Source organism: Cucumis melo, chromosome 2 (genome assembly GCF_025177605.1).
Source record: "Cucumis melo cultivar AY chromosome 2, USDA_Cmelo_AY_1.0, whole genome shotgun sequence".
In the NCBI taxonomy this organism is placed as follows: domain Eukaryota; kingdom Viridiplantae; phylum Streptophyta; class Magnoliopsida; order Cucurbitales; family Cucurbitaceae; genus Cucumis; species Cucumis melo.
The window spans coordinates 25,045,602-25,063,849 of record NC_066858.1 but is presented as its reverse complement, the minus strand read 5'-3'; the positions used below and the strand labels follow the sequence as shown (position 1 = coordinate 25,063,849).

Below are 18,248 nucleotides of genomic sequence, written 5' to 3'. Positions count from 1 at the left end.
AAACAAATCTTTATTTTAAAAAAATAATATTATTTATAAGGTCTGATCTGTTAATTGGATGGGAACTGAAGAAAAATAAATAAATAAATAGAAAAAGAAAGAAAAGAAAAAAAAAAAAGAAATAATAAATAGAGAAGGAGACCGAAGTGGGTCAGAAGCACACGTTATGAGCAGGCAAATTCATGTGGCCACATGGATGATTGGAGAAGCCATTGCAGATTTTGTGGAAACGAAGAAGAAGAAGAACAAGAACAACAACAACGACGACAACAACAAAGAAACAACAACAATCCCCAATTCCCAATTTTCTCTTCATTTCTGATTTGAAAATTCCATCCCAATTTCTTCCCTCCATTCCAACCCTCACAAATTCCCGTTTCCCCCCTTTTGATTTCTGTTGCTGAATCGGTAAAAATGAAAGAGAACAATGATGGGTTTGTCCGTGCGGATCAGATTGATCTCAAGAGCTTAGATGAACAGCTTGAGAGGCATCTTAGTCGAGCTTTGACTATGGAGAAGAACAAGAAGAAAGATGAAGATACCGGCAATAGCTTTCTCACTTCTGCACCTATCGCTCGTAGTAGGTCTACTAAAGTTGCTGCTAAGGACCGGCTGGAGTGGGAGATCGATCCCTCTAAATTGATTATCAAGAGCGTCATTGCTCGTGGTACTTTTGGCACTGTCCACCGCGGCGTTTATGACGGACTAGATGTCGCCGGTTAGTCTCCGATTTATATTTTTGCCCTATTTTTTAATTTAATTACTCTCTGACCTGATCTTTTGGAATGGTTACACAATCATACACTACGGTTTATGTCTTGGTTTTATTTTATTTTGTGAATTTCCTTTAGCTTGTTTTGAAGTTTTGTTGTTTTAATCGTCTTAATTAAATGTTCATCATTATCATTTTTTTTTAATCTTTACTGCTGAATTTTGTTTGTTTACTTATGGGTTTGATTCATGGATAGTTCCTTGAAATCTCATACTAATTTAGCAACCTTCTTATTGGATCTCGGTAAGTGATTGTTTAGACTTGTTTGAGCTTAGGCTGACGTTTTATTTTGAAGACATTTTGCCACTATCATGAAGTGGTGATTGGCCATTTGAACTCTCTTTTAGATGATCCGTGATGCATACACGAGATTGAGTTGAATTTGTTTATGACAACGATGGCCTGAATGACTTTGTTGTTAATAAAAGTTTTGAACTTTCATGTGATTCCAGCTGTTGGATAAAATTTGACTTAGAAAAGCTATTATAATGAATTGGCCATTTCTGCTAGCTACTACTGATTTGTATTTATTTCTGTCTTTATCATCATTATCGTTTGCTTTTTTTTAATGGAATCATTATCATTCAATTATTTTAAGATCTGTTCACTCCCTCATTCAATCACTCACTTGCTCATATATTATTTTTTAAAAATATTATCTTAGTTTGTAGTTTGTAAAGGTTACTGGGTTTCAGTTGGTTGTTACCATCCACTGAAGTTTTCTTTTGACTTTTTTAATGCATTAGTCAAGTTGCTGGATTGGGGAGAAGAAGGTCACAGGACAGAAGCTGAAATTGCTTCACTAAGGGCGGCTTTTAAACAAGAAGTTGCTGTTTGGCATAAACTAGAGCATCCAAATGTTACTAAGGTCACTACAACTTCATTGTGTATTTGCCTACTTGCTGTGATTCTGAAACATGAAATGGATGTCTTGTTAGACGCTCCTTCCAACCCTCAACTCTATTTTCTGGACTTATTGACATTGTCTCAATTGAATGCAATTCTAATAATTGTTCGCCTTTTAGAAGATGCTGACATTATAGACAATAGAGGATCAATAAGACCCAGGATGATTAATGATCCGATTACGAGAAACTGTTCTTTTTTCCTCCTCACGTTTCCTTCTTTTTATTTATTTTTGTCATAATTAATTTTATGACAAAAAGGTTTGCTTTTTACTCCCTCGAGTCTTCTGTACAGGCCATTGAAAACTCTTTTTGCATGAACTTCAGAATTCAATTAAATCTCTTCCACCGGTAGCTCAACCAAAAAAGTTCAATCGTGTTACAGGATTCCATCTCGAGTCTAAATCTCTCTCCACCATTGTACTTTGGTAGAAAGGGAAAAGAAGTCAACTAAATTAAATCTTATCCTTGCTAGAATAGAGATAGGGCCAAAAAGCATGTTGCTCACTTGGAGGGCTTCAATCAGATCAAAGAAGTGTTGACATCTTTGATAGTGGAAAGATTAGCGTCTTTATCCTGACTCCTAACTTATCATCTTTCCTTCTTTTTCCCTTCCCCTTCTTACCTATCCGCGTGGAAGGGGAATTATATTTTATCGTTCAGATAATGATGTATCTTGATGTGCTTATTTAATAATTAGGGGGCCACCTTGTCTTTTTTTCTTTTGTTTGTAACTTTGGTTTCTAGTTTTGGAATTTTCACGGTTTTCCTGATTTTCAGTTTATAGGGGCAACAATGGGCTCAGCAGAGTTACAGATCCAAACTGAAAATGGTCTAATAGGCATGCCAAGCAACATATGTTGTGTTGTGGTGGAATATCTTGCCGGGGGTGCTCTTAAATCTTATCTCATAAAAAACAGGAGAAGGAAGCTAGCTTTCAAGGTGGTTGTCCAGCTGGCCCTTGATCTTGCTAGAGGGTACCGCGCTCACACGATTCCTTCTGTTCACTAGTGTCTTTGTGCTTGAGAATAGTATGAAGTGTACTTGTTGTATTTGACTCTTAGAAATTGTTCCATTTATTTTGCAGGCTGAGTTACCTTCATTCACAGAAGATTGTTCACAGAGATGTAAAGACAGAAAACATGCTATTGGACAAAACACGTACAGTCAAAATTGCTGATTTTGGTGTTGCTAGAGTTGAGGCCTCAAATCCCAATGACATGACTGGGGAGACCGGGACACTTGGTTACATGGCTCCAGAGGTATGCAGTTCTTTGCTTGTAGCCAACTCACACGGCAATTAGGAGAGGAGCATCGTCCATAAAATGTTTCACTTTGATTCCATAGTTGTGTTCCTCATACATTACATGGAAACTGGAATTGGAAACCTTTTGTGGTAGAACATAGCTATGAAAAACATCCCAATGATGGTTTTGCTAAATTTATATCCGTCCATCTGGTTTTACAGGTCCTCAATGGCAACCCATATAACAGGAAATGTGATGTGTACAGCTTCGGTATCTGCCTGTGGGAAATTTATTGCTGTGACATGCCATATCCCGACCTTAGTTTCTCTGAAGTAACCTCTGCCGTGGTTCGTCAGGTAAACTTCCAATTCTTTCACCCTTTCATCTTCATATCTGCAGGACGATGTGCATTTGAGAAGAAACCACTTCATTGTTTTCAACTTATCACTAACTCAGCTGAAAACATTAATCTCAAAACACTACAGAATCTGAGGCCAGAGATACCGAGATGTTGCCCTAGCTCTCTAGCAAATGTAATGAAGCGTTGCTGGGATGCAACCCCAGACAAGCGACCCGAGATGGATGAAGTAGTTTCCATGTTGGAGGCCATTGACACTTCCAAGGGTGGAGGTATGATTCCTGTTGATCAAGCTCAGGGTTGTCTATGCTTTCGAAAATATAGAGGGCCCTAAAGATTTGTTTTTGTTTGAATTGGATACGAAAATCTGATAAAATTATTTTGAAGATGAAAGGGAAAAAACCATAATGTGATTGTGGTAATGACAAATAGAAGAAGTAGGAAAAGAAAAATATCTATATATATATTGAGGGTGAGGCTAGTAGTAAAATAGATGATGGTGGTGGGTACATAAACCAGGGACTTTGCTGCCTTTCACTTTGCCATTGGATGTAAGCCTTTTGTAATGACATTAAATTGAATGAATTGTAAGATTGAAATGGTATCTTCTTCCTCTTTGGCTTCCACTCCATGAATGGTTCCCCGAACTCGAAAAAACCTAAAGCCCCGAAGGATTGTCATTACTGTTTTCATCGTAGTCGTTATCTTCTTCAGGTTACTGAAATAACTTACAAATTTCTAATTATGATTTTGAAAAACAAATCAACTTCTTTTTGAGAAAATTTGGTATGAAGATCCAAATATCAACTTATGAGTAAGAGAGACAGCAAACACAGATTCCTTTTCAGTAGTTTATTTCTCACAATTTAGTTTGTTTACATTTTTTTAATGAAATTTTAAGCAAATTTGATGAGAAATTATTTCTCTGAGATACTGTTTTTTCGTTCTTAAAATTTTCTTATTATTTTAAAGTACTATTGAGAAGAATATATATGGAAAAAAAAGAAAGGAAATCATTCCTTTTATGGAAAATTGAAATTGTAACTTCGAAGTTGATATTAGAAAGACTACCGCGAATTATATTCATTTTGTAATGTGTGAACAAGGTCATTTCTACGATAAAAGATAAAACTGAAATTATTATGAAAAAAATTCGAAATAGACAAATTTTTTTCTAATAAATAAAAATCCTTTCATATCACAATTATAATTAAATAAATTCCTTTGCACTTAAAGTTATACTCAATATAGAGAAACCAATGGGGAAATCTCTTGTCATTGACAGAAGAATTTGCCTTTAGGTTTGGATGGAGGAGAGTGTTGACCCTTCAGAATGTTTATATCCATCATAATTTCGACACTCGTCGGATTCCATTCTCGTTAAAGAGTTGCCTTTGGTATTTTGTGAAGGATTAAGATTTCAAACAAAGTTAAAGTTCTTTTTTGGGCAAGTCTTACTTGGTTGGGTGAATACTTTGGATCAAATATCGAGTAAGTGACCTTATTTGATTCTTTCTATTACATCCTCTATCGGAAGACAAAAAAAAAATCTGAATAACTACTCTTGTGGTGTGAGATTGTGAGTTTGCGAGGACAACGTAGGACCACTTCTTCTAGGAGTTTGATTTTATGCTGGCTCATCGGATGGACCTTGATAGTTTGAGTTCGATTGAAAAGTTCCTTTTCCATCCGCCTTTTCAAGAGGGATCGTTTCGTTTCTTGAGGTTAGCAATGTGCCTTGTTATGAATTTTGTGTGGAGAGGAACAATAAAGTTCTTAAAGATGTTAAAGAGACCCTAGGGATGTTTGAACATCGGTGAAGTTTCAAGTTTCCCTTTGAGCTTCGATTTTGAATACTTTTTGTAATTAATCTTTAGATAACATTTTTCTTTTCTAGGTCCTCTTCCACAGAAAAGTTTTTGTTGGCTTGGTTTTTTGTTTGACATTGTATTTTCTTTTAATCTCTTCTCAATGAATGTTGTTTTTTATGTATACACACATATAAAGATACAAAGTTCTCGGTAATTATTTAATTGGATCAAAAACTTGTTGAAACATTATGTCCACAATATATATATTTCAAATGTTAGTGTTTGTCAAAATAAGTAAAACATCACATCATTTTGATAATAACAGAAAGTGATACTGAATCTAATGATTTGTGTATTTCATCATTTAATCTAAAATATAATTCTCTATTTTGAATTCTATCAGTAATGATTCAGTATTCTACTGATTAAGATTTGATATCAATAAAATAAAACACTCAATGGTATCTTTTTTAATCATTAAGAAAAGTTGATGTTCAATCAAATCATCCAAAAATGGATAGCTCAGAATCACATATTAAGAGGTAGACATTATTATAAAGGTTTCAACTTTTCTACAACAACAGAAGCAAGGTCCTGTTTTATTCTTGAGAAAAAGAAAAGAAAAGAAAAAGAAAAAAGAAAGTGATTTTGCAAAGTAAAACATTTTTGTACTTCACCTGCATTGGTGAGATTCTCACAACCATGCTGGATTCTTGAGAGGTGTAACAACAGCCTTCACTTGTAAGTAGTTTTGGAGGCTGTAAATTCCCTTCTCCCTTCCTATTCCACTCATCTTATACCCGCCAAATGGTATCGCGGCATCGAATATGTCGAAGCAATTGACCCACACGGTCCCCGTTCTCAACCCTCGTGTTAGTGTGTTGGCTGTGTCGATGTTCGAAGTGAAAACTCCTGATGCTAGACCGTAACGAGTTGAGTTTGCCCTATGAATTACTTCATCAATGTCCCTAATGTTGACATAATTCAAATAGAACACGTTAGATAATGCACAATCAAATAGGAAGAGTGATACGATAAGTTTGAGTTGTAAATAACTTACTTGAATTTCAAGATGGATTGTACTGGACCAAAGATTTCATCCTTTGCTATCAACATATCGTCCTGATTGAATTGATGAGAGATGTTAATTTACGATCTTTAGAGTGCGTAAGGAAGCTAGATAAGATAGAGAATACACCTTAACATTTGAGAAAACTGTTGGCTCGATGAAGTATCCCTTGGACCCAAGTCTACCACCCCCACATTCCAAAGTAGCGTTGCTTTCAATGCCAGATTTGATATATCTTAGGACTTTTTCGAATTGCTCCAAGTCAATCTAGAAAGAAACATAACGTCGTATGGTATGTCAATTATTCCTCACATGTATTAGATGGGGAAAGCAAATGCTTCAATAGGGGGAGGGTTACCTGAGGACCCTGTTCAACGCCCTTCTTGAAAGGGTCACCAACAACACGTCTTTGGGCACGTGCCTTCGACTTTTCGACAAATTCTTCGTATACGCGCTCGTGCACAAAGGTACGAGACCCAGCACAACAACATTGCCCCTGAAAAGTTGATTGAAAAAAAGTGAGAGCTACAAACCCAGCACAACAACATTGCACAAATGAGTTTAAGTGCTACAAATCCATGACAAAAGTGAGAGCCTAGAGACAAACCTGATTGAAAAAAAGAGCAAAATGAGCAAGCTCCACAGCCTTATCAACATCTGCATCCTCACAAACAATGAAAGGTGATTTCCCTCCAAGCTCTAGTGTCACTGGCTTCAAATTGCTCTTTGCTGCCAATTCAAGCACAACTTTTCCTGTGCTTGTCGATCCTGTGAAAGCTAGCTGCAAACAGATTATTGTGCCACAAAGTCGTGCAGAAACATGTAGATTAGTTCGTGGTAATCTGCTTTTGAAAACAAAGCTATGAACATGACTGCATTCACACCTAATTCAATATGAACCGAATAATAGAACGTGATAGATTTGAGTTTCAAACAATAGCTAGATGGTTTCAGGATTGATCACCTTGTCCACATCCATATGGCTAGCAAGAGCAGCACCTGCGGTCGGACCATAGCCTGAAACGACATTCAGAACCCCTGGAGGAAGACCTGCCTGTTCGATCAATAAGAATGAAGATTAGTTGGAACATAGATAAAGAACATTCGAACAATATATCCATGCATCGATCCAAAGAGCGTCTCAGGAACAAACATCGATTTGAAGACACTACCTCATGTAATAACTTAGCCACATAAAGAGCAGTCAGAGGTGTTTGCTCTGCAGTTTTTAGGACAATGGTGTTGCCACAAGCTAAAGCAGGACCAACTTTCCAAGCAAACATAATAAGAGGAAAGTTCCATGGAATTATTTGTCCTGCAACTCCAATTGGTTCATGCAATACTTGAACATGATGATTTCCATCAGCTGGAACTGTTAATCCATGGATTTTGTCGGCCCAGCCTGGATGGTTTGCGAAGAAACCAACAGCAAAACCAGTTAGAAATCTAAAAAAACAGCAGGATAAGAGCTGATTACTACAATGCCGTGCCGAACTTACCTGCATAATAGTGAAACAAGCGTACGAGTAACGGTAATTCAGATTTAAGCGATTGTTCGTAAGGTTTCCCATTGTTCCATGTTTCCAATGCTGAAAGTTCAGGAGCATGTTTCTCAATCAAATCTGCAAACCGTAACAATATCCTTGATCGTTCCTGAAAATCGACACAAAATAAACAGTGGATATAGCAATTCAACAAATAAAGGAAAGAGGTGGAGGAAACAGTAAGAGTTGCAGCTTGTAGGAAAGTATTACATAAGCAGACATTCTTGGCCATGGCCCCTCGTCGAAAGCCTTTCGTGCAGCTGATACTGCACGGTTGATATCCTCAGCATCACCCTCGGCAACATGAGCAATCACTTCCCCAGTGCGAGGATCGTAAGTTGGAAACGTTTTTCCTATGATGAATAGATGATATCAAATTCAGCCAATTATCTCCATCCATCAGATGACTTTTGAAAGGTAAGATTATGAAAGAAAAAAAAAACAAAACAGTTCCATAGCGACATGTTTGGGAGTGATTCATTGAAAGTGATTTTCATATCGTCATTCAATATTCCGTTTCACACTTTGAACACAATTTTACAGACATCTAAGAAAGCTAAAACAGTAATAACATATACAGTCCTGTTTGATGAAGAAAAAATTCACCGGATGCAGAATCAACAAACTGGCCATTGATCAGATTTTGAGTGTAATTTATCTGAACAGGAGGAGTGATAAGTTCTTCCTCTGCCAAAGCAGATGTGCCAAATCCATTTCCTCTTCCAAGGAACCTTGAAACTCTTCCTGAAAACCACACAATCACATATCTTCATGATTCAATACTTTCACCTTGCTTATAAACACTATTCAATGTTCCCACCTAAACAACTTTTGAAAACAAGAACAAAAAGAAAAGATAATATTTAAAAATGCGTTTTGACGGCTTTTTGAATTTTGCAAAAAAACTCAAACGCTTTCTTGACTAAAAGGTAAGAAAACAACAAAACAAACACTAAACATACACCCAAAGAAAAAGCAGAACAACACCATAGTAGGAAGTAACTCACCATGAGAATGAAGAAGAGAACCAAACCCATTAACAGTAGAAGAAGAAGAAGAAGAAGAAGAAGAAGAAGAAGCTAAGATAGAACGAGAGAGTAAAGAAGAGATTCCTCTACGAGCAGCTGCCATGGCCACAAAACACAAAATGCTTAACAACAAAAAGATCCCTTTTGTGTTGTTTGTTTTTCACACACTTGAAACAGAAGCACAATAAGATTGGTTAAGTAGAGAGCAAGATTTGGCCAAAGAATGCCATTATAGGCCACAAAATAAAAGAATTTAAAGACAATAAGTTATAATCCAATTAAGATGGGTTGTTTCCAAATCATTTTCATTTTCCTTTTTCTTCCATTATATCACATGGTGGTGCTATTTGGATGTACATAAAGTAGATTGAAGAAACCAAATTCATGAGCTTATAATTGTTAACCAAAATTGTATATATTTATACTTTTTTTCCTTTCCTTTTTTACAAAGACTGTACTTTTTTTGAAAAAAATCTAATTTTTGATGTTTCAAAAGAGACAAACAACAAAAGGATGAGATGATAAAAGTTGTTTGTTTGATTCATCGTTGGACACCGAGACCTCCACCTCAAAAGCTTGGCTAAAGGATTGATTTTTGAAGCTAAAAGACGAGTCTCGAGGAGTATTACTTTTGTGTCTGTTCAAATTATAAATTTATACAGAAACTGTCCAAAAGAAAGAAAGAAAGAATGAAAATGTTTATATTAAATTGGGTAATATTTTATTTATTTTCTTTAAAGATAAATTAAAATTAAATAACTATTTTGATATAAAATTAAATTTTAATTTTAACATAAGATGTTCTATCATTACAATCATTCAGAATAATAATAATTTTTTTGTAACCGTTTTATGATAATAATGTTATGTTTTAATACACTACCAACGGTGGAAAGTATCAGACATATACAATTTAGTATTGTGGTTATGTCGAATTTTGTTCTTAAGGCAGTGGTTCGTCATGATACAACAATCGATATTTGTTCGCAACAACTGAAACTCTAATACAAGTACTCTTTTCTAGAACAAAAAAGGTTTAAATGGTTCACTCTTCAAATATAATATAGAATTAAAAGTAAAATAATTAGTAATTAGTTAGGTTGTAAATTTTGTAGATGAAAAATCAATTGCTAACTCATTAATAACTACAAAAATCCAAGGTTGAAAACTTATCTATATTTATTTAAAAATTTAGAAGAAAAATTATTATTAATTAAATATTAAATTTTAAACACGGTAAACATCGATAAACACCGATTCTGTTAAATAATTTAGTATTTTCTTATTTAGATGTCGAAAAGTATTTTTTAAATAAAGTATTGAAAATTGATATCCAATTTTTATAATTGATTGGAATCATTTAGCCCTATGATTTGTTAAGTATAATTAACCATAAAAAATTTGGAGATTTCTCATCCAAATCTTTAAACTGATTGTTTTTATTTAATTTATATTTTTTGAGAACGACCTTACCATAATTATTTCACTCAACAAAATCAAAATTGAGATATTTTCCTTTTGGTTTTTTCTATTTTAGTTATTTATCATTATTAAGACCAATGATTCTATTATGGATAGGTTGCAATGGTGATAAGTTTGAGAAAATTATTTAAAAATAGAAAAAATTGATAAACTATTTACCGTACGTAGAACAAAATCACTAAAAGATAAAATTTAGTATAATCGATTTTTTTATAAAATGTACATATTTTGTCAAATATTATATTTTTTATAATTTTCTTAAATTTTATTTATTTATTTATTCTTGGGATCCAACTGTAGAGAAAAAATCTCACTTCTGAAATCTATAAATTAAAAGAAAACACTAAAATTAGAAACACATAAAAATTAATTAATGATTTTCTCTCTTCCGACTTCAATTACAAAAGCGCAAACTGCATTTCTGATATTTTGCAAAACCCCAACACAAACCTCATATTTAGAAAAGAAGATTATATCAATTATAATTTAACTAAGTTCGTTTTAGCAATAATAATGATGATTTTATTAGCATTCACTCACTCTCTTCTTTTTTTTAATGATCAATTGACTCATGATATATGTTCTAAAAAAATCTTAAAACATATTAGGTGTCGAACAAAATATATTGAAAATTGAAAAAAAAAACCAAAGCAATGTATTGGTTTTGTTCTATATTGAACGATATCGACGTCGATTTGGACACATTATTTATAAAAACGATCAATTTAGTTGGTTCTTGATTGGTCCCAAAATCAATAATTGTCGGCTAACATTTATTTATTATTTCAATAAATAAAAGTTCACAATATTTAAAAAATAAAAAAGAAGAAACTTCTAAGTTTATAGGTTAAAACTTAAACAACAATCATATTGAATTCGTCTAACTGTGTAATTATCGACTTGGAGAATTAATTGCTAGTAATTAATAGATAATTAAAACATCTTGATTAGGGTTTGGTCCATTCAACTAATTCTAATCCCTTTTCTCCTTTTTTTTTTTTCGTTTCAAAGTAAAATTTCATATTCAAGCGTGAGATATAATTAAATTCAGCATAGCCGACTATTAGTCTATTAACTTAAATTTTTTAGTTATTTGGTAGACGTAGTATTATAATTTATAGAAAGTGAGATTAGCTTAATAACAATTGACAAGCCTTTCATCCTAAAGGTAGAATGTTCGATCAGAATGTTCTGTGTTTGAACTTCTATAACGTTATTCTCGGCCACCTATTGGGTTGAAAAAGAAGTATTACTGGAGTATTAATGTAAGTAAATTCACCATAACCGAACATAACATTAGAGATTGATTGATGACTTAGCAAAAACATAACATTCCTCGATATATCTTACTTTAAGAGAGTATTGCACACATTTAAAATTTGAATTAGCTTTATAAGTATATATATCTATCAATATATTGTCATTCTTCTGTGTAATTACACCTTCAACATTTTTTTTCAATTATACTTCAAGATTATGTAAAAAGTAAATAATTTTGTTTGTCTAATCTCTAACTTTCATGGGAAAAAAGAACCAAAAAAAAAAAAGAGAGAGAGAGAGAGAACAAAACTTGATGGGTGGCATATAGTTATGAATCTCAATTATCATTTTGGAAAGCAGAGAAGTCAGGTTCATCAGGCTTAAACAGCTTAGGCATCTTCAAGCTAGCAGCATCAGACTCAAGTGCAGCCAATTTTTGATGAACTCCTCTTCTTGTATTTGCTGCAAATTTTGAAGCCAACATTGTTATTCCAAGGTTTTGTACTTTGTTATTTGTAGTAATAGTAGTTTTAGACCCATGGCTGGATTCTCCAACTCCTTCACTTCCCATCATTTCCTTGCCATGGCTGCCATGATGATCTTGGTCCAAAATGGTTGTGTAATAAAGCTCTTCTTGTCTTGCCAATTCCATAGCTAACCTTCTTTTCACATATCTTCTCCAAGCAGCTTGTATGAAACAAGATCCCCAAGTCCTCCATTGATGGGAGTAATATCTAAAAGCATGTTGGAGTTTCTTGCTATGGAGCCTCTTGAACTGACTGGCTACAAACTTTAGATCTTCGGCTCGAAGTGCAAATGCCTCTACTTCGGTTAGTGATTTCACGGTTCTGGTTGAGGAGGGGAAGTTTAAGTTAGGGGTTGGGACTAAGGCCCATGTTAGTAGTTCTTCGCCGCAGAAGTCGCCGGGTCTTAGAGTGATGGAGTTGAAGAATCCTGACCTGCCACCATTGGTGGTGGAGCTCTCTAGTTGACCTCTGATGATGAAGAGCATCTCATTTACGGGATCTCCCTCTCTAGTTAAGAATGTATCTTTGGTATTCAAGGATGAGACGAGACGCTCGCAAATGGCGTCCAATAGCTGTGCATCCATTTGTGCGAAAAAGGGAACCTGAGATGTATAGTAACTATTAGATGATATAATATTAAATTTAACTTCACTTATAACCTTAAGATTTTTGGTCTCTCGATGGTAACAGGAGGTTCTATGTTTAAGCTTTTATATTGTTTTTCTAATCAAGTCTCTTTTAATATTGATTTCCACTTACTCATCTATAATCTTAACCTTTTAGGTGAATCAATAATTTAAAAGGAATAGAATAATATTTTAAATATAAGCGATTCAATAGGGAGGTTTTTGGCCCTCCGATTTCATAAGTCGATAATAAGTAACTCAATTCCACAAATTTTAATAGTGTTCACTATCATCGAAGGTTGCACGTTTAATGAGAAATTCATTCTCTCTATAATGTTTCCCAACTCCATATTGAACAACTCTGCATCCCAAACACATTAACTTCAGATTTTAGAGCTCACCTCACACCCCAGATAACCTTTGTGAATGATATTGGAAGTGGGAACTCAGTAAGATGATAGTTTGAAGAGAACTTACACGACGAACGAGTGCAAGAGAAAGATGTCTTTGAATTTGACGACGAAGATCCAAAGGTAATGAGCGCAAGATCGACTCTTCATCTACACCTCGAGTTGCAATCCATTTATATTGAACAAATCGACGAACTCGTTCTTGCAAATGAAGCGGTAACTGTCTATGCCTCATCCATTCCTCCGTGTCTCTTCGTTTTACTCTCCACTGTTCAAGTCTAGCAGTTGTGGATTGCAGATAACTCTTACAAGAACACAAAGATAAGGAAGATATAATTACTTCCAAACCTTTTAATACCAAAATGGAACATTAAATCAACGCTTATAAAGTACCTGAACTTGGCCTATGAGATGTGAAAACAGAACCAATCCCATGGAGCAAATCACAATGCTAAATAAAATTTCTCCACTATAAGTGCCTGTCGTTAAATTTTGTCCATATGCACTGCAGAAAATTTTCATGAAAAAAAAATCAGGAAGACAGTAAGTTTACAAGTACACGACTGATTTATTTCTTTATTATATGGTTTGATTATAAAGTAAGGTTGTAAGAATTAAAGAAGTGTTTTAAACACTTTACACTTTGATTCAAACATAGATTTGAAGGAACCAGTCCTTTAGCATGCACAGAATCTCCATTGTTGCAATTTTAGGCTTAATCATTTCATGTTTTTGGTTTTCGATTCCTTTCATTTATTTTGTGAAAATTGAGTTGGTAACAAATAGATAACATATCAAATAGACTTACTTTTCAACAGCAGAAAATAAAAAACCAAGTGGTTACCAATCAGATCTTAAACTTCAAACTTGTTAAAAACCATACACCTCCATATTTTGACAATTAACTCGATATTATCTCATGTAAGTTCAAGCCAACGTACTTTTTCTTTAATTTCACTCACAAAGAATGCTTTGTACCAATGGACATGGTTCAAATACGGCACATCAATAAGGTCTTTTTTTTTCTATAGAAAATTTAGGAAACAAAGACACGACAAGAATACATTTATTGTCACAGGTGTGTTTTTTTAGTTTGCTCAATAATTGTTCTATACATGTCTAACACATTTTTTATACGTGCACACTAGACAAACTAAAGTATCCATGCTTCTTAAACAGAACATATATGAGTGAAACAAAAGCCATACCTCAAACTCTTTAAACCAAACCAAAGGCAGTAGAAGTACTTCTCATAAAATACTGCAGAAGCAACTTCATCAGTAAATGCATCAGCAAACATTCCAAACTCAAAATTCTTTTCATCATTGAATGCATCACAATTTGTAAGAACGTGAGTTCTTCTTAGCCAAGCTTTTCTTTCAGGCTTATCCAAACTTTCACAATCAAGAAAAATAGGCTGACAAGAAGGAGAATGAGTTTTATTCATTTCCTTCCTACATTCTAATTTCCAACACTCATCTTGACGCTGAATTGATGCTACATACCATGCAGCTCCTATAACCTGCACTAACAAACCACACACAAATAAGCAACGGCAGCACGAGAACATAGTTCGTGTTTTGGAGTGATTTTGAAATCGTAAAGACCAATTTAGTCATGTTTAATATCATTATGAAACACCCCATTAATCACTCAAAAACAATTCTGATGCAACAGAAAAAAGTATCATTGATTTCAACTGTTTTAGAATCACTTCCAAACATGGTAAGTAAAAATTAAATGGATGAAAGGAAGTACATGACTAGCAAGCAAATAGAGAAGGAGATTATAGGCAGCGCCAGCCCACGCAGTTTTGGCAATTGCACCAGTGGTTTTATTGATCTGTCTGTTCAGAGGAAATATAACAAACAGCCTGGGTGCATACTGAATGAGGACAATCAATGCAAGAGTGTGGTTTGCATGGGATGCTGATGGATTTTTCAATGCTGGAAGCACAAACCAAATCACAATCTGCCAAATCACAAAATAATGTTCAAATCACCCATTTAGATGTAATTGTAACGACAACAATATTTCATGGGTTTTTTTTTTGCAATCTATCCAACAATATCCAATTAAATATTAGAAGATTGACCTGAGGCAGAGGAAGTGTAGCAGCAAGATCGATGAGAAAATCCTTCTTGAGGTAGCGCATAGCAATGGCAGAAGGGTCCATAACTAGATCACCACGGCCAAAAACCCTAGAATTAGGGGCGACGAAGGCGGTACGAAACTTCATAGAAATGTGAAACAGAGAGAAGAAATCGACGATGGTGCGGAAGAAAGTGACGACGATACCAAGACGAGTGTTGAAACGCATACAACCAGGGCCGCCGATGATGATAAGGTAAAAGTAAAGAGGGTCGATGAAGAGAGCGATCAAACACGTAACGAGAAAAATACGATTCCATCGAACAACAAACTCTGAATCGGGTTCTAAGATTTTATCCCACCATGGAACTTTCCTGTATAGAGTAAGGGATTTTTGAAGTCCACCTAATCGAGAATACGCTATGTTATGCATATTCTTCCTTCTTCTTCTTCCTCTTCTTCTTCTTCTTCTTCTTCTTCTTCTTCTTCTTCTTCCATTCCAAAACACAAACAATTCCAACTCTTTTTTTTTTCCAACTCCCTATTGTCATTCCTTTCTTTTTGCCCTCCATTTTTAACTACTTTACCTAACTTTTAAATTTAGATTTTTGAAAACCTTAATGAAATTAACCATTTAATTCATTAGTTAATAATAATAATAATAAATAAATAATTTAGTCTTTTGTAACAATTTAGTCTCCAGAGTTGTAAGAGTGACGGTTTAGTTTTTATTAAGAAAAATTAAATAAGATTTTAGTGAATTTCTTGTCGATAAAGTGATTGAAAATCAATTTATTTATAAACCGTAATGATCGTTGATGATAAAAGAAATGTATGATAATAATAAGGACTAAACTTATAACAATTTTAAAAATATATGGACTAAATTGTTATTTATTAAAGTTTATGGGTAAATTGTTACATGATCGAAAGTATAATTAATTATTTATTGTTACTAAATAAAATTAATGGACCAAAATTGTTATTATTTAAACGAAAATTTATAAATCAAAATGTTTTTTTATTTTAAATGTTAAAACCGTTAGAAAATATTTACAAAATATTGTAAAATTTGAGATCTATCAAGATTTATATTTTTTTTTACTATTTTAATATAAATTACACAAAATTTAAATTTATTATGGGGTTTGTCTATTTTGTAAAAGAAATGTAAGTAATTAATATTTTCTATCTTTAACTTTAATAGATTGTGATTTTTTTTTCATCAATATATTCTCAATTGAGATATGAATTTTACATTTTGAAACATAGAATATATATTCAATAAATAATAAATTGAAAAGGGACCCAAAAGCAAAAAGAAGGGTTGAAACTATGATTACTCCTTTACATTTGAATATATTCATTTTTATTTTTCAACTTTTCTTTCTATTGTGATAGCTAATGATAGATCGAAATAGACACATATAATGATCTATTTTGGTAATCGAAATATATACACATAATAGTCTATTTTGATCTATCACGATTCATCGTAAATAGACGATAATATTTTTGAAATGTATTTTAATGTTTAATTTTAATTTCTATACTTTCAATAAATCTTGAATGTAGTCGTCTCTCTAATGTTAGTTATATATATATATATATATATATATATATATATATATATATATATATATATATATATATATATATATATATATATATATATATATATATATATAATCTATCAACTTTTTTTTCTATAGATTTCAAAAGTATTTATACAATTTTAATCAAAATTAAATTTAATTTACTAAATTTAAGATTTATTAAAAGTACATGAATTAAAATTGGACACATAAAAATATAAGGGATAAAATTGAACAAAATCCTCACCGTTTAGAGAAGTTGATTTAGTATTTTTCAAATTAATCAATGTTTAAAATGCTTGATGATTTTGAAGTTATATCTGCTCAAGTATACCTTTTAATTTATTGCAACTCTAAATGTTATTTCGTGACTTTGTTCATGTTAAAAATACACGATAGATAAAAGTATATGAATTAAGGATTATATTAGGGTATATATAAACGCGTGCGAATACAATAATAATAATAATAATAATAATAATAATAATAATAATAATGTACACATTGTATTTTTGAAGAGTAATGATTAAAAATGATAAAAGTTTTGAAGAAAGAAAGGTATGGAATTGTATTATATATATATATATATATGGTAAGATATGAAACTTAATTTTCATGATGGTTACAATTTAAAGAGATATATATATATATATGGACATGACAAAGTGCATTTGGGGTTAGTGATCACCCCATTTTGGAGTTGATAACACAAATCTCTACCCACTTCAAACCAAAAGCACCCAATTTAAAAGTCCAAAAAAGAAAAGAAAAACCATCATCACAATCTTAATTAATTATAGAAAAACCAAACTTTGTCAAATGTGAATTCATTTCGAATTAAGTACTCTAATTAACCTATTTACAAAGTGAAACATGTTTCGCTTTGTATAAGAATAAAAGAAAATATGTGGTTTTCTCATCGTAATAATGATTAAATGAAGAGGTGCTCGTATAACATGTGGTGACACGATTTGACTTGGACTTAATTTGAGTAGATTTTCAATTTCAATTTTAACCTCAACTTGAATTACATAGAATGTAATGTATGTGTGTGTGTATATATATAAAAAGGATAAAAAAAAACATTCAACATCGTGTGTTTCGTGCCAACTTCAATGATATACATGAAAGATCATATACAAAGAGTTGTTAAAGCAAACAGAGTGTTGGATCCACGCAAAATCATTTAGGGTTTGACCAAGAACTTCAACTTAAGATATACACATAAATATATAATGATAAAGATATGGAAGAAAGATTAGACGATCCAATTAACTTGAAAGAAACATTGAAATAATCTTGATGTAAAATCTCCTAAGAGTATTGTTAGTATAACGAGAAAATAACAAAGTTTGGACTAAAAATAGTATTCTACGTTTAAGGGAGATGGTAAGATCGTGTCCATCAAGAGGGTTTAAGGCATGTCCCTCAGCCTAACCAAGTTGTAGGATATAATCCTAAAATGACTCCAAACCAAACCCAAGAGGGTTTATGTTAACTCGAGTCTTATAAATATATACCAG

The 18,248-nt window shown here is 32.9% G+C and overlaps 3 protein-coding genes across 3 annotated transcripts; 1 reads left to right on the top strand and 2 right to left on the bottom strand.

The window, feature by feature from the left end:
- The first annotated feature begins 130 nt into the window (after window positions 1–130).
- LOC103493916 (serine/threonine-protein kinase STY13-like) lies at window positions 131–3,886 on the top strand. The gene is made up of 6 exons (XM_008454878.3): window positions 131–718; window positions 1,519–1,640; window positions 2,458–2,654; window positions 2,765–2,939; window positions 3,146–3,280; window positions 3,410–3,886. Exons 1-6 carry the CDS (start codon window positions 415–417, stop codon window positions 3,614–3,616), a joined length of 1,140 nt encoding a protein of 379 aa, XP_008453100.1. The 5' UTR covers window positions 131–414; the 3' UTR covers window positions 3,617–3,886.
- Window positions 3,887–5,621: 1,735 nt separating this feature from the next.
- LOC103493917 (aldehyde dehydrogenase family 2 member B4, mitochondrial-like) lies at window positions 5,622–9,112 on the bottom strand. Its single transcript, XM_008454879.3, has 11 exons — window positions 8,714–9,112; window positions 8,313–8,450; window positions 7,917–8,059; window positions 7,662–7,815; window positions 7,335–7,564; window positions 7,127–7,216; window positions 6,770–6,943; window positions 6,521–6,658; window positions 6,292–6,429; window positions 6,154–6,215; window positions 5,622–6,061 (listed from the first exon to the last, which is right to left on the bottom strand). The coding sequence occupies exons 1-11, from the start codon at window positions 8,835–8,837 to the stop codon at window positions 5,788–5,790; spliced, it is 1,665 nt and encodes a 554-aa protein (XP_008453101.1). The 5' UTR covers window positions 8,838–9,112; the 3' UTR covers window positions 5,622–5,787.
- Window positions 9,113–11,587: 2,475 nt separating this feature from the next.
- LOC103493918 (probable cyclic nucleotide-gated ion channel 16) lies at window positions 11,588–15,659 on the bottom strand. The gene is made up of 6 exons (XM_008454880.3): window positions 15,135–15,659; window positions 14,798–15,010; window positions 14,248–14,561; window positions 13,433–13,544; window positions 13,107–13,343; window positions 11,588–12,605 (listed from the first exon to the last, which is right to left on the bottom strand). The coding sequence occupies exons 1-6, from the start codon at window positions 15,561–15,563 to the stop codon at window positions 11,814–11,816; spliced, it is 2,097 nt and encodes a 698-aa protein (XP_008453102.1). The 5' UTR covers window positions 15,564–15,659; the 3' UTR covers window positions 11,588–11,813.
- Between the last annotated feature and the right edge of the window lie 2,589 nt (window positions 15,660–18,248).

What these genes read in the sequence shown, in the direction of transcription:
- LOC103493916 (XM_008454878.3), top strand. Translation starts at nt 415, where the DNA reads ATGAAAGAGAACAATGATGGGTTTGTCCGTGCGGATCAGATTGATCTC. An exon ending in AGCATCCAAATGTTACTAAG is followed by an intron (nt 1,641 to 2,457) that starts GTCACTACAACT and finishes CCTGATTTTCAG; the next exon opens with TTTATAGGGGCAACAATGGG. An exon ending in GCCCTTGATCTTGCTAGAGG is followed by an intron (nt 2,655 to 2,764) that starts GTACCGCGCTCA and finishes TTTATTTTGCAG; the next exon opens with GCTGAGTTACCTTCATTCAC.
- LOC103493917 (XM_008454879.3), bottom strand. Translation starts at nt 8,837, where the DNA reads ATGGCAGCTGCTCGTAGAGGAATCTCTTCTTTACTCTCTCGTTCTATC. An exon ending in TTGCTCTTTTTTTCAATCAG is followed by an intron (nt 6,659 to 6,769) that starts GTTTGTCTCTAG and finishes TCAACTTTTCAG; the next exon opens with GGGCAATGTTGTTGTGCTGG. An exon ending in CAATCCATCTTGAAATTCAA is followed by an intron (nt 6,062 to 6,153) that starts GTAAGTTATTTA and finishes TGTCAACATTAG; the next exon opens with GGACATTGATGAAGTAATTC.
- LOC103493918 (XM_008454880.3), bottom strand. Translation starts at nt 15,563, where the DNA reads ATGCATAACATAGCGTATTCTCGATTAGGTGGACTTCAAAAATCCCTT. An exon ending in TCTATTTGCTTGCTAGTCAT is followed by an intron (nt 14,562 to 14,797) that starts GTACTTCCTTTC and finishes TTGTTAGTGCAG; the next exon opens with GTTATAGGAGCTGCATGGTA. An exon ending in ATCTCATAGGCCAAGTTCAG is followed by an intron (nt 13,344 to 13,432) that starts GTACTTTATAAG and finishes TGTTCTTGTAAG; the next exon opens with AGTTATCTGCAATCCACAAC.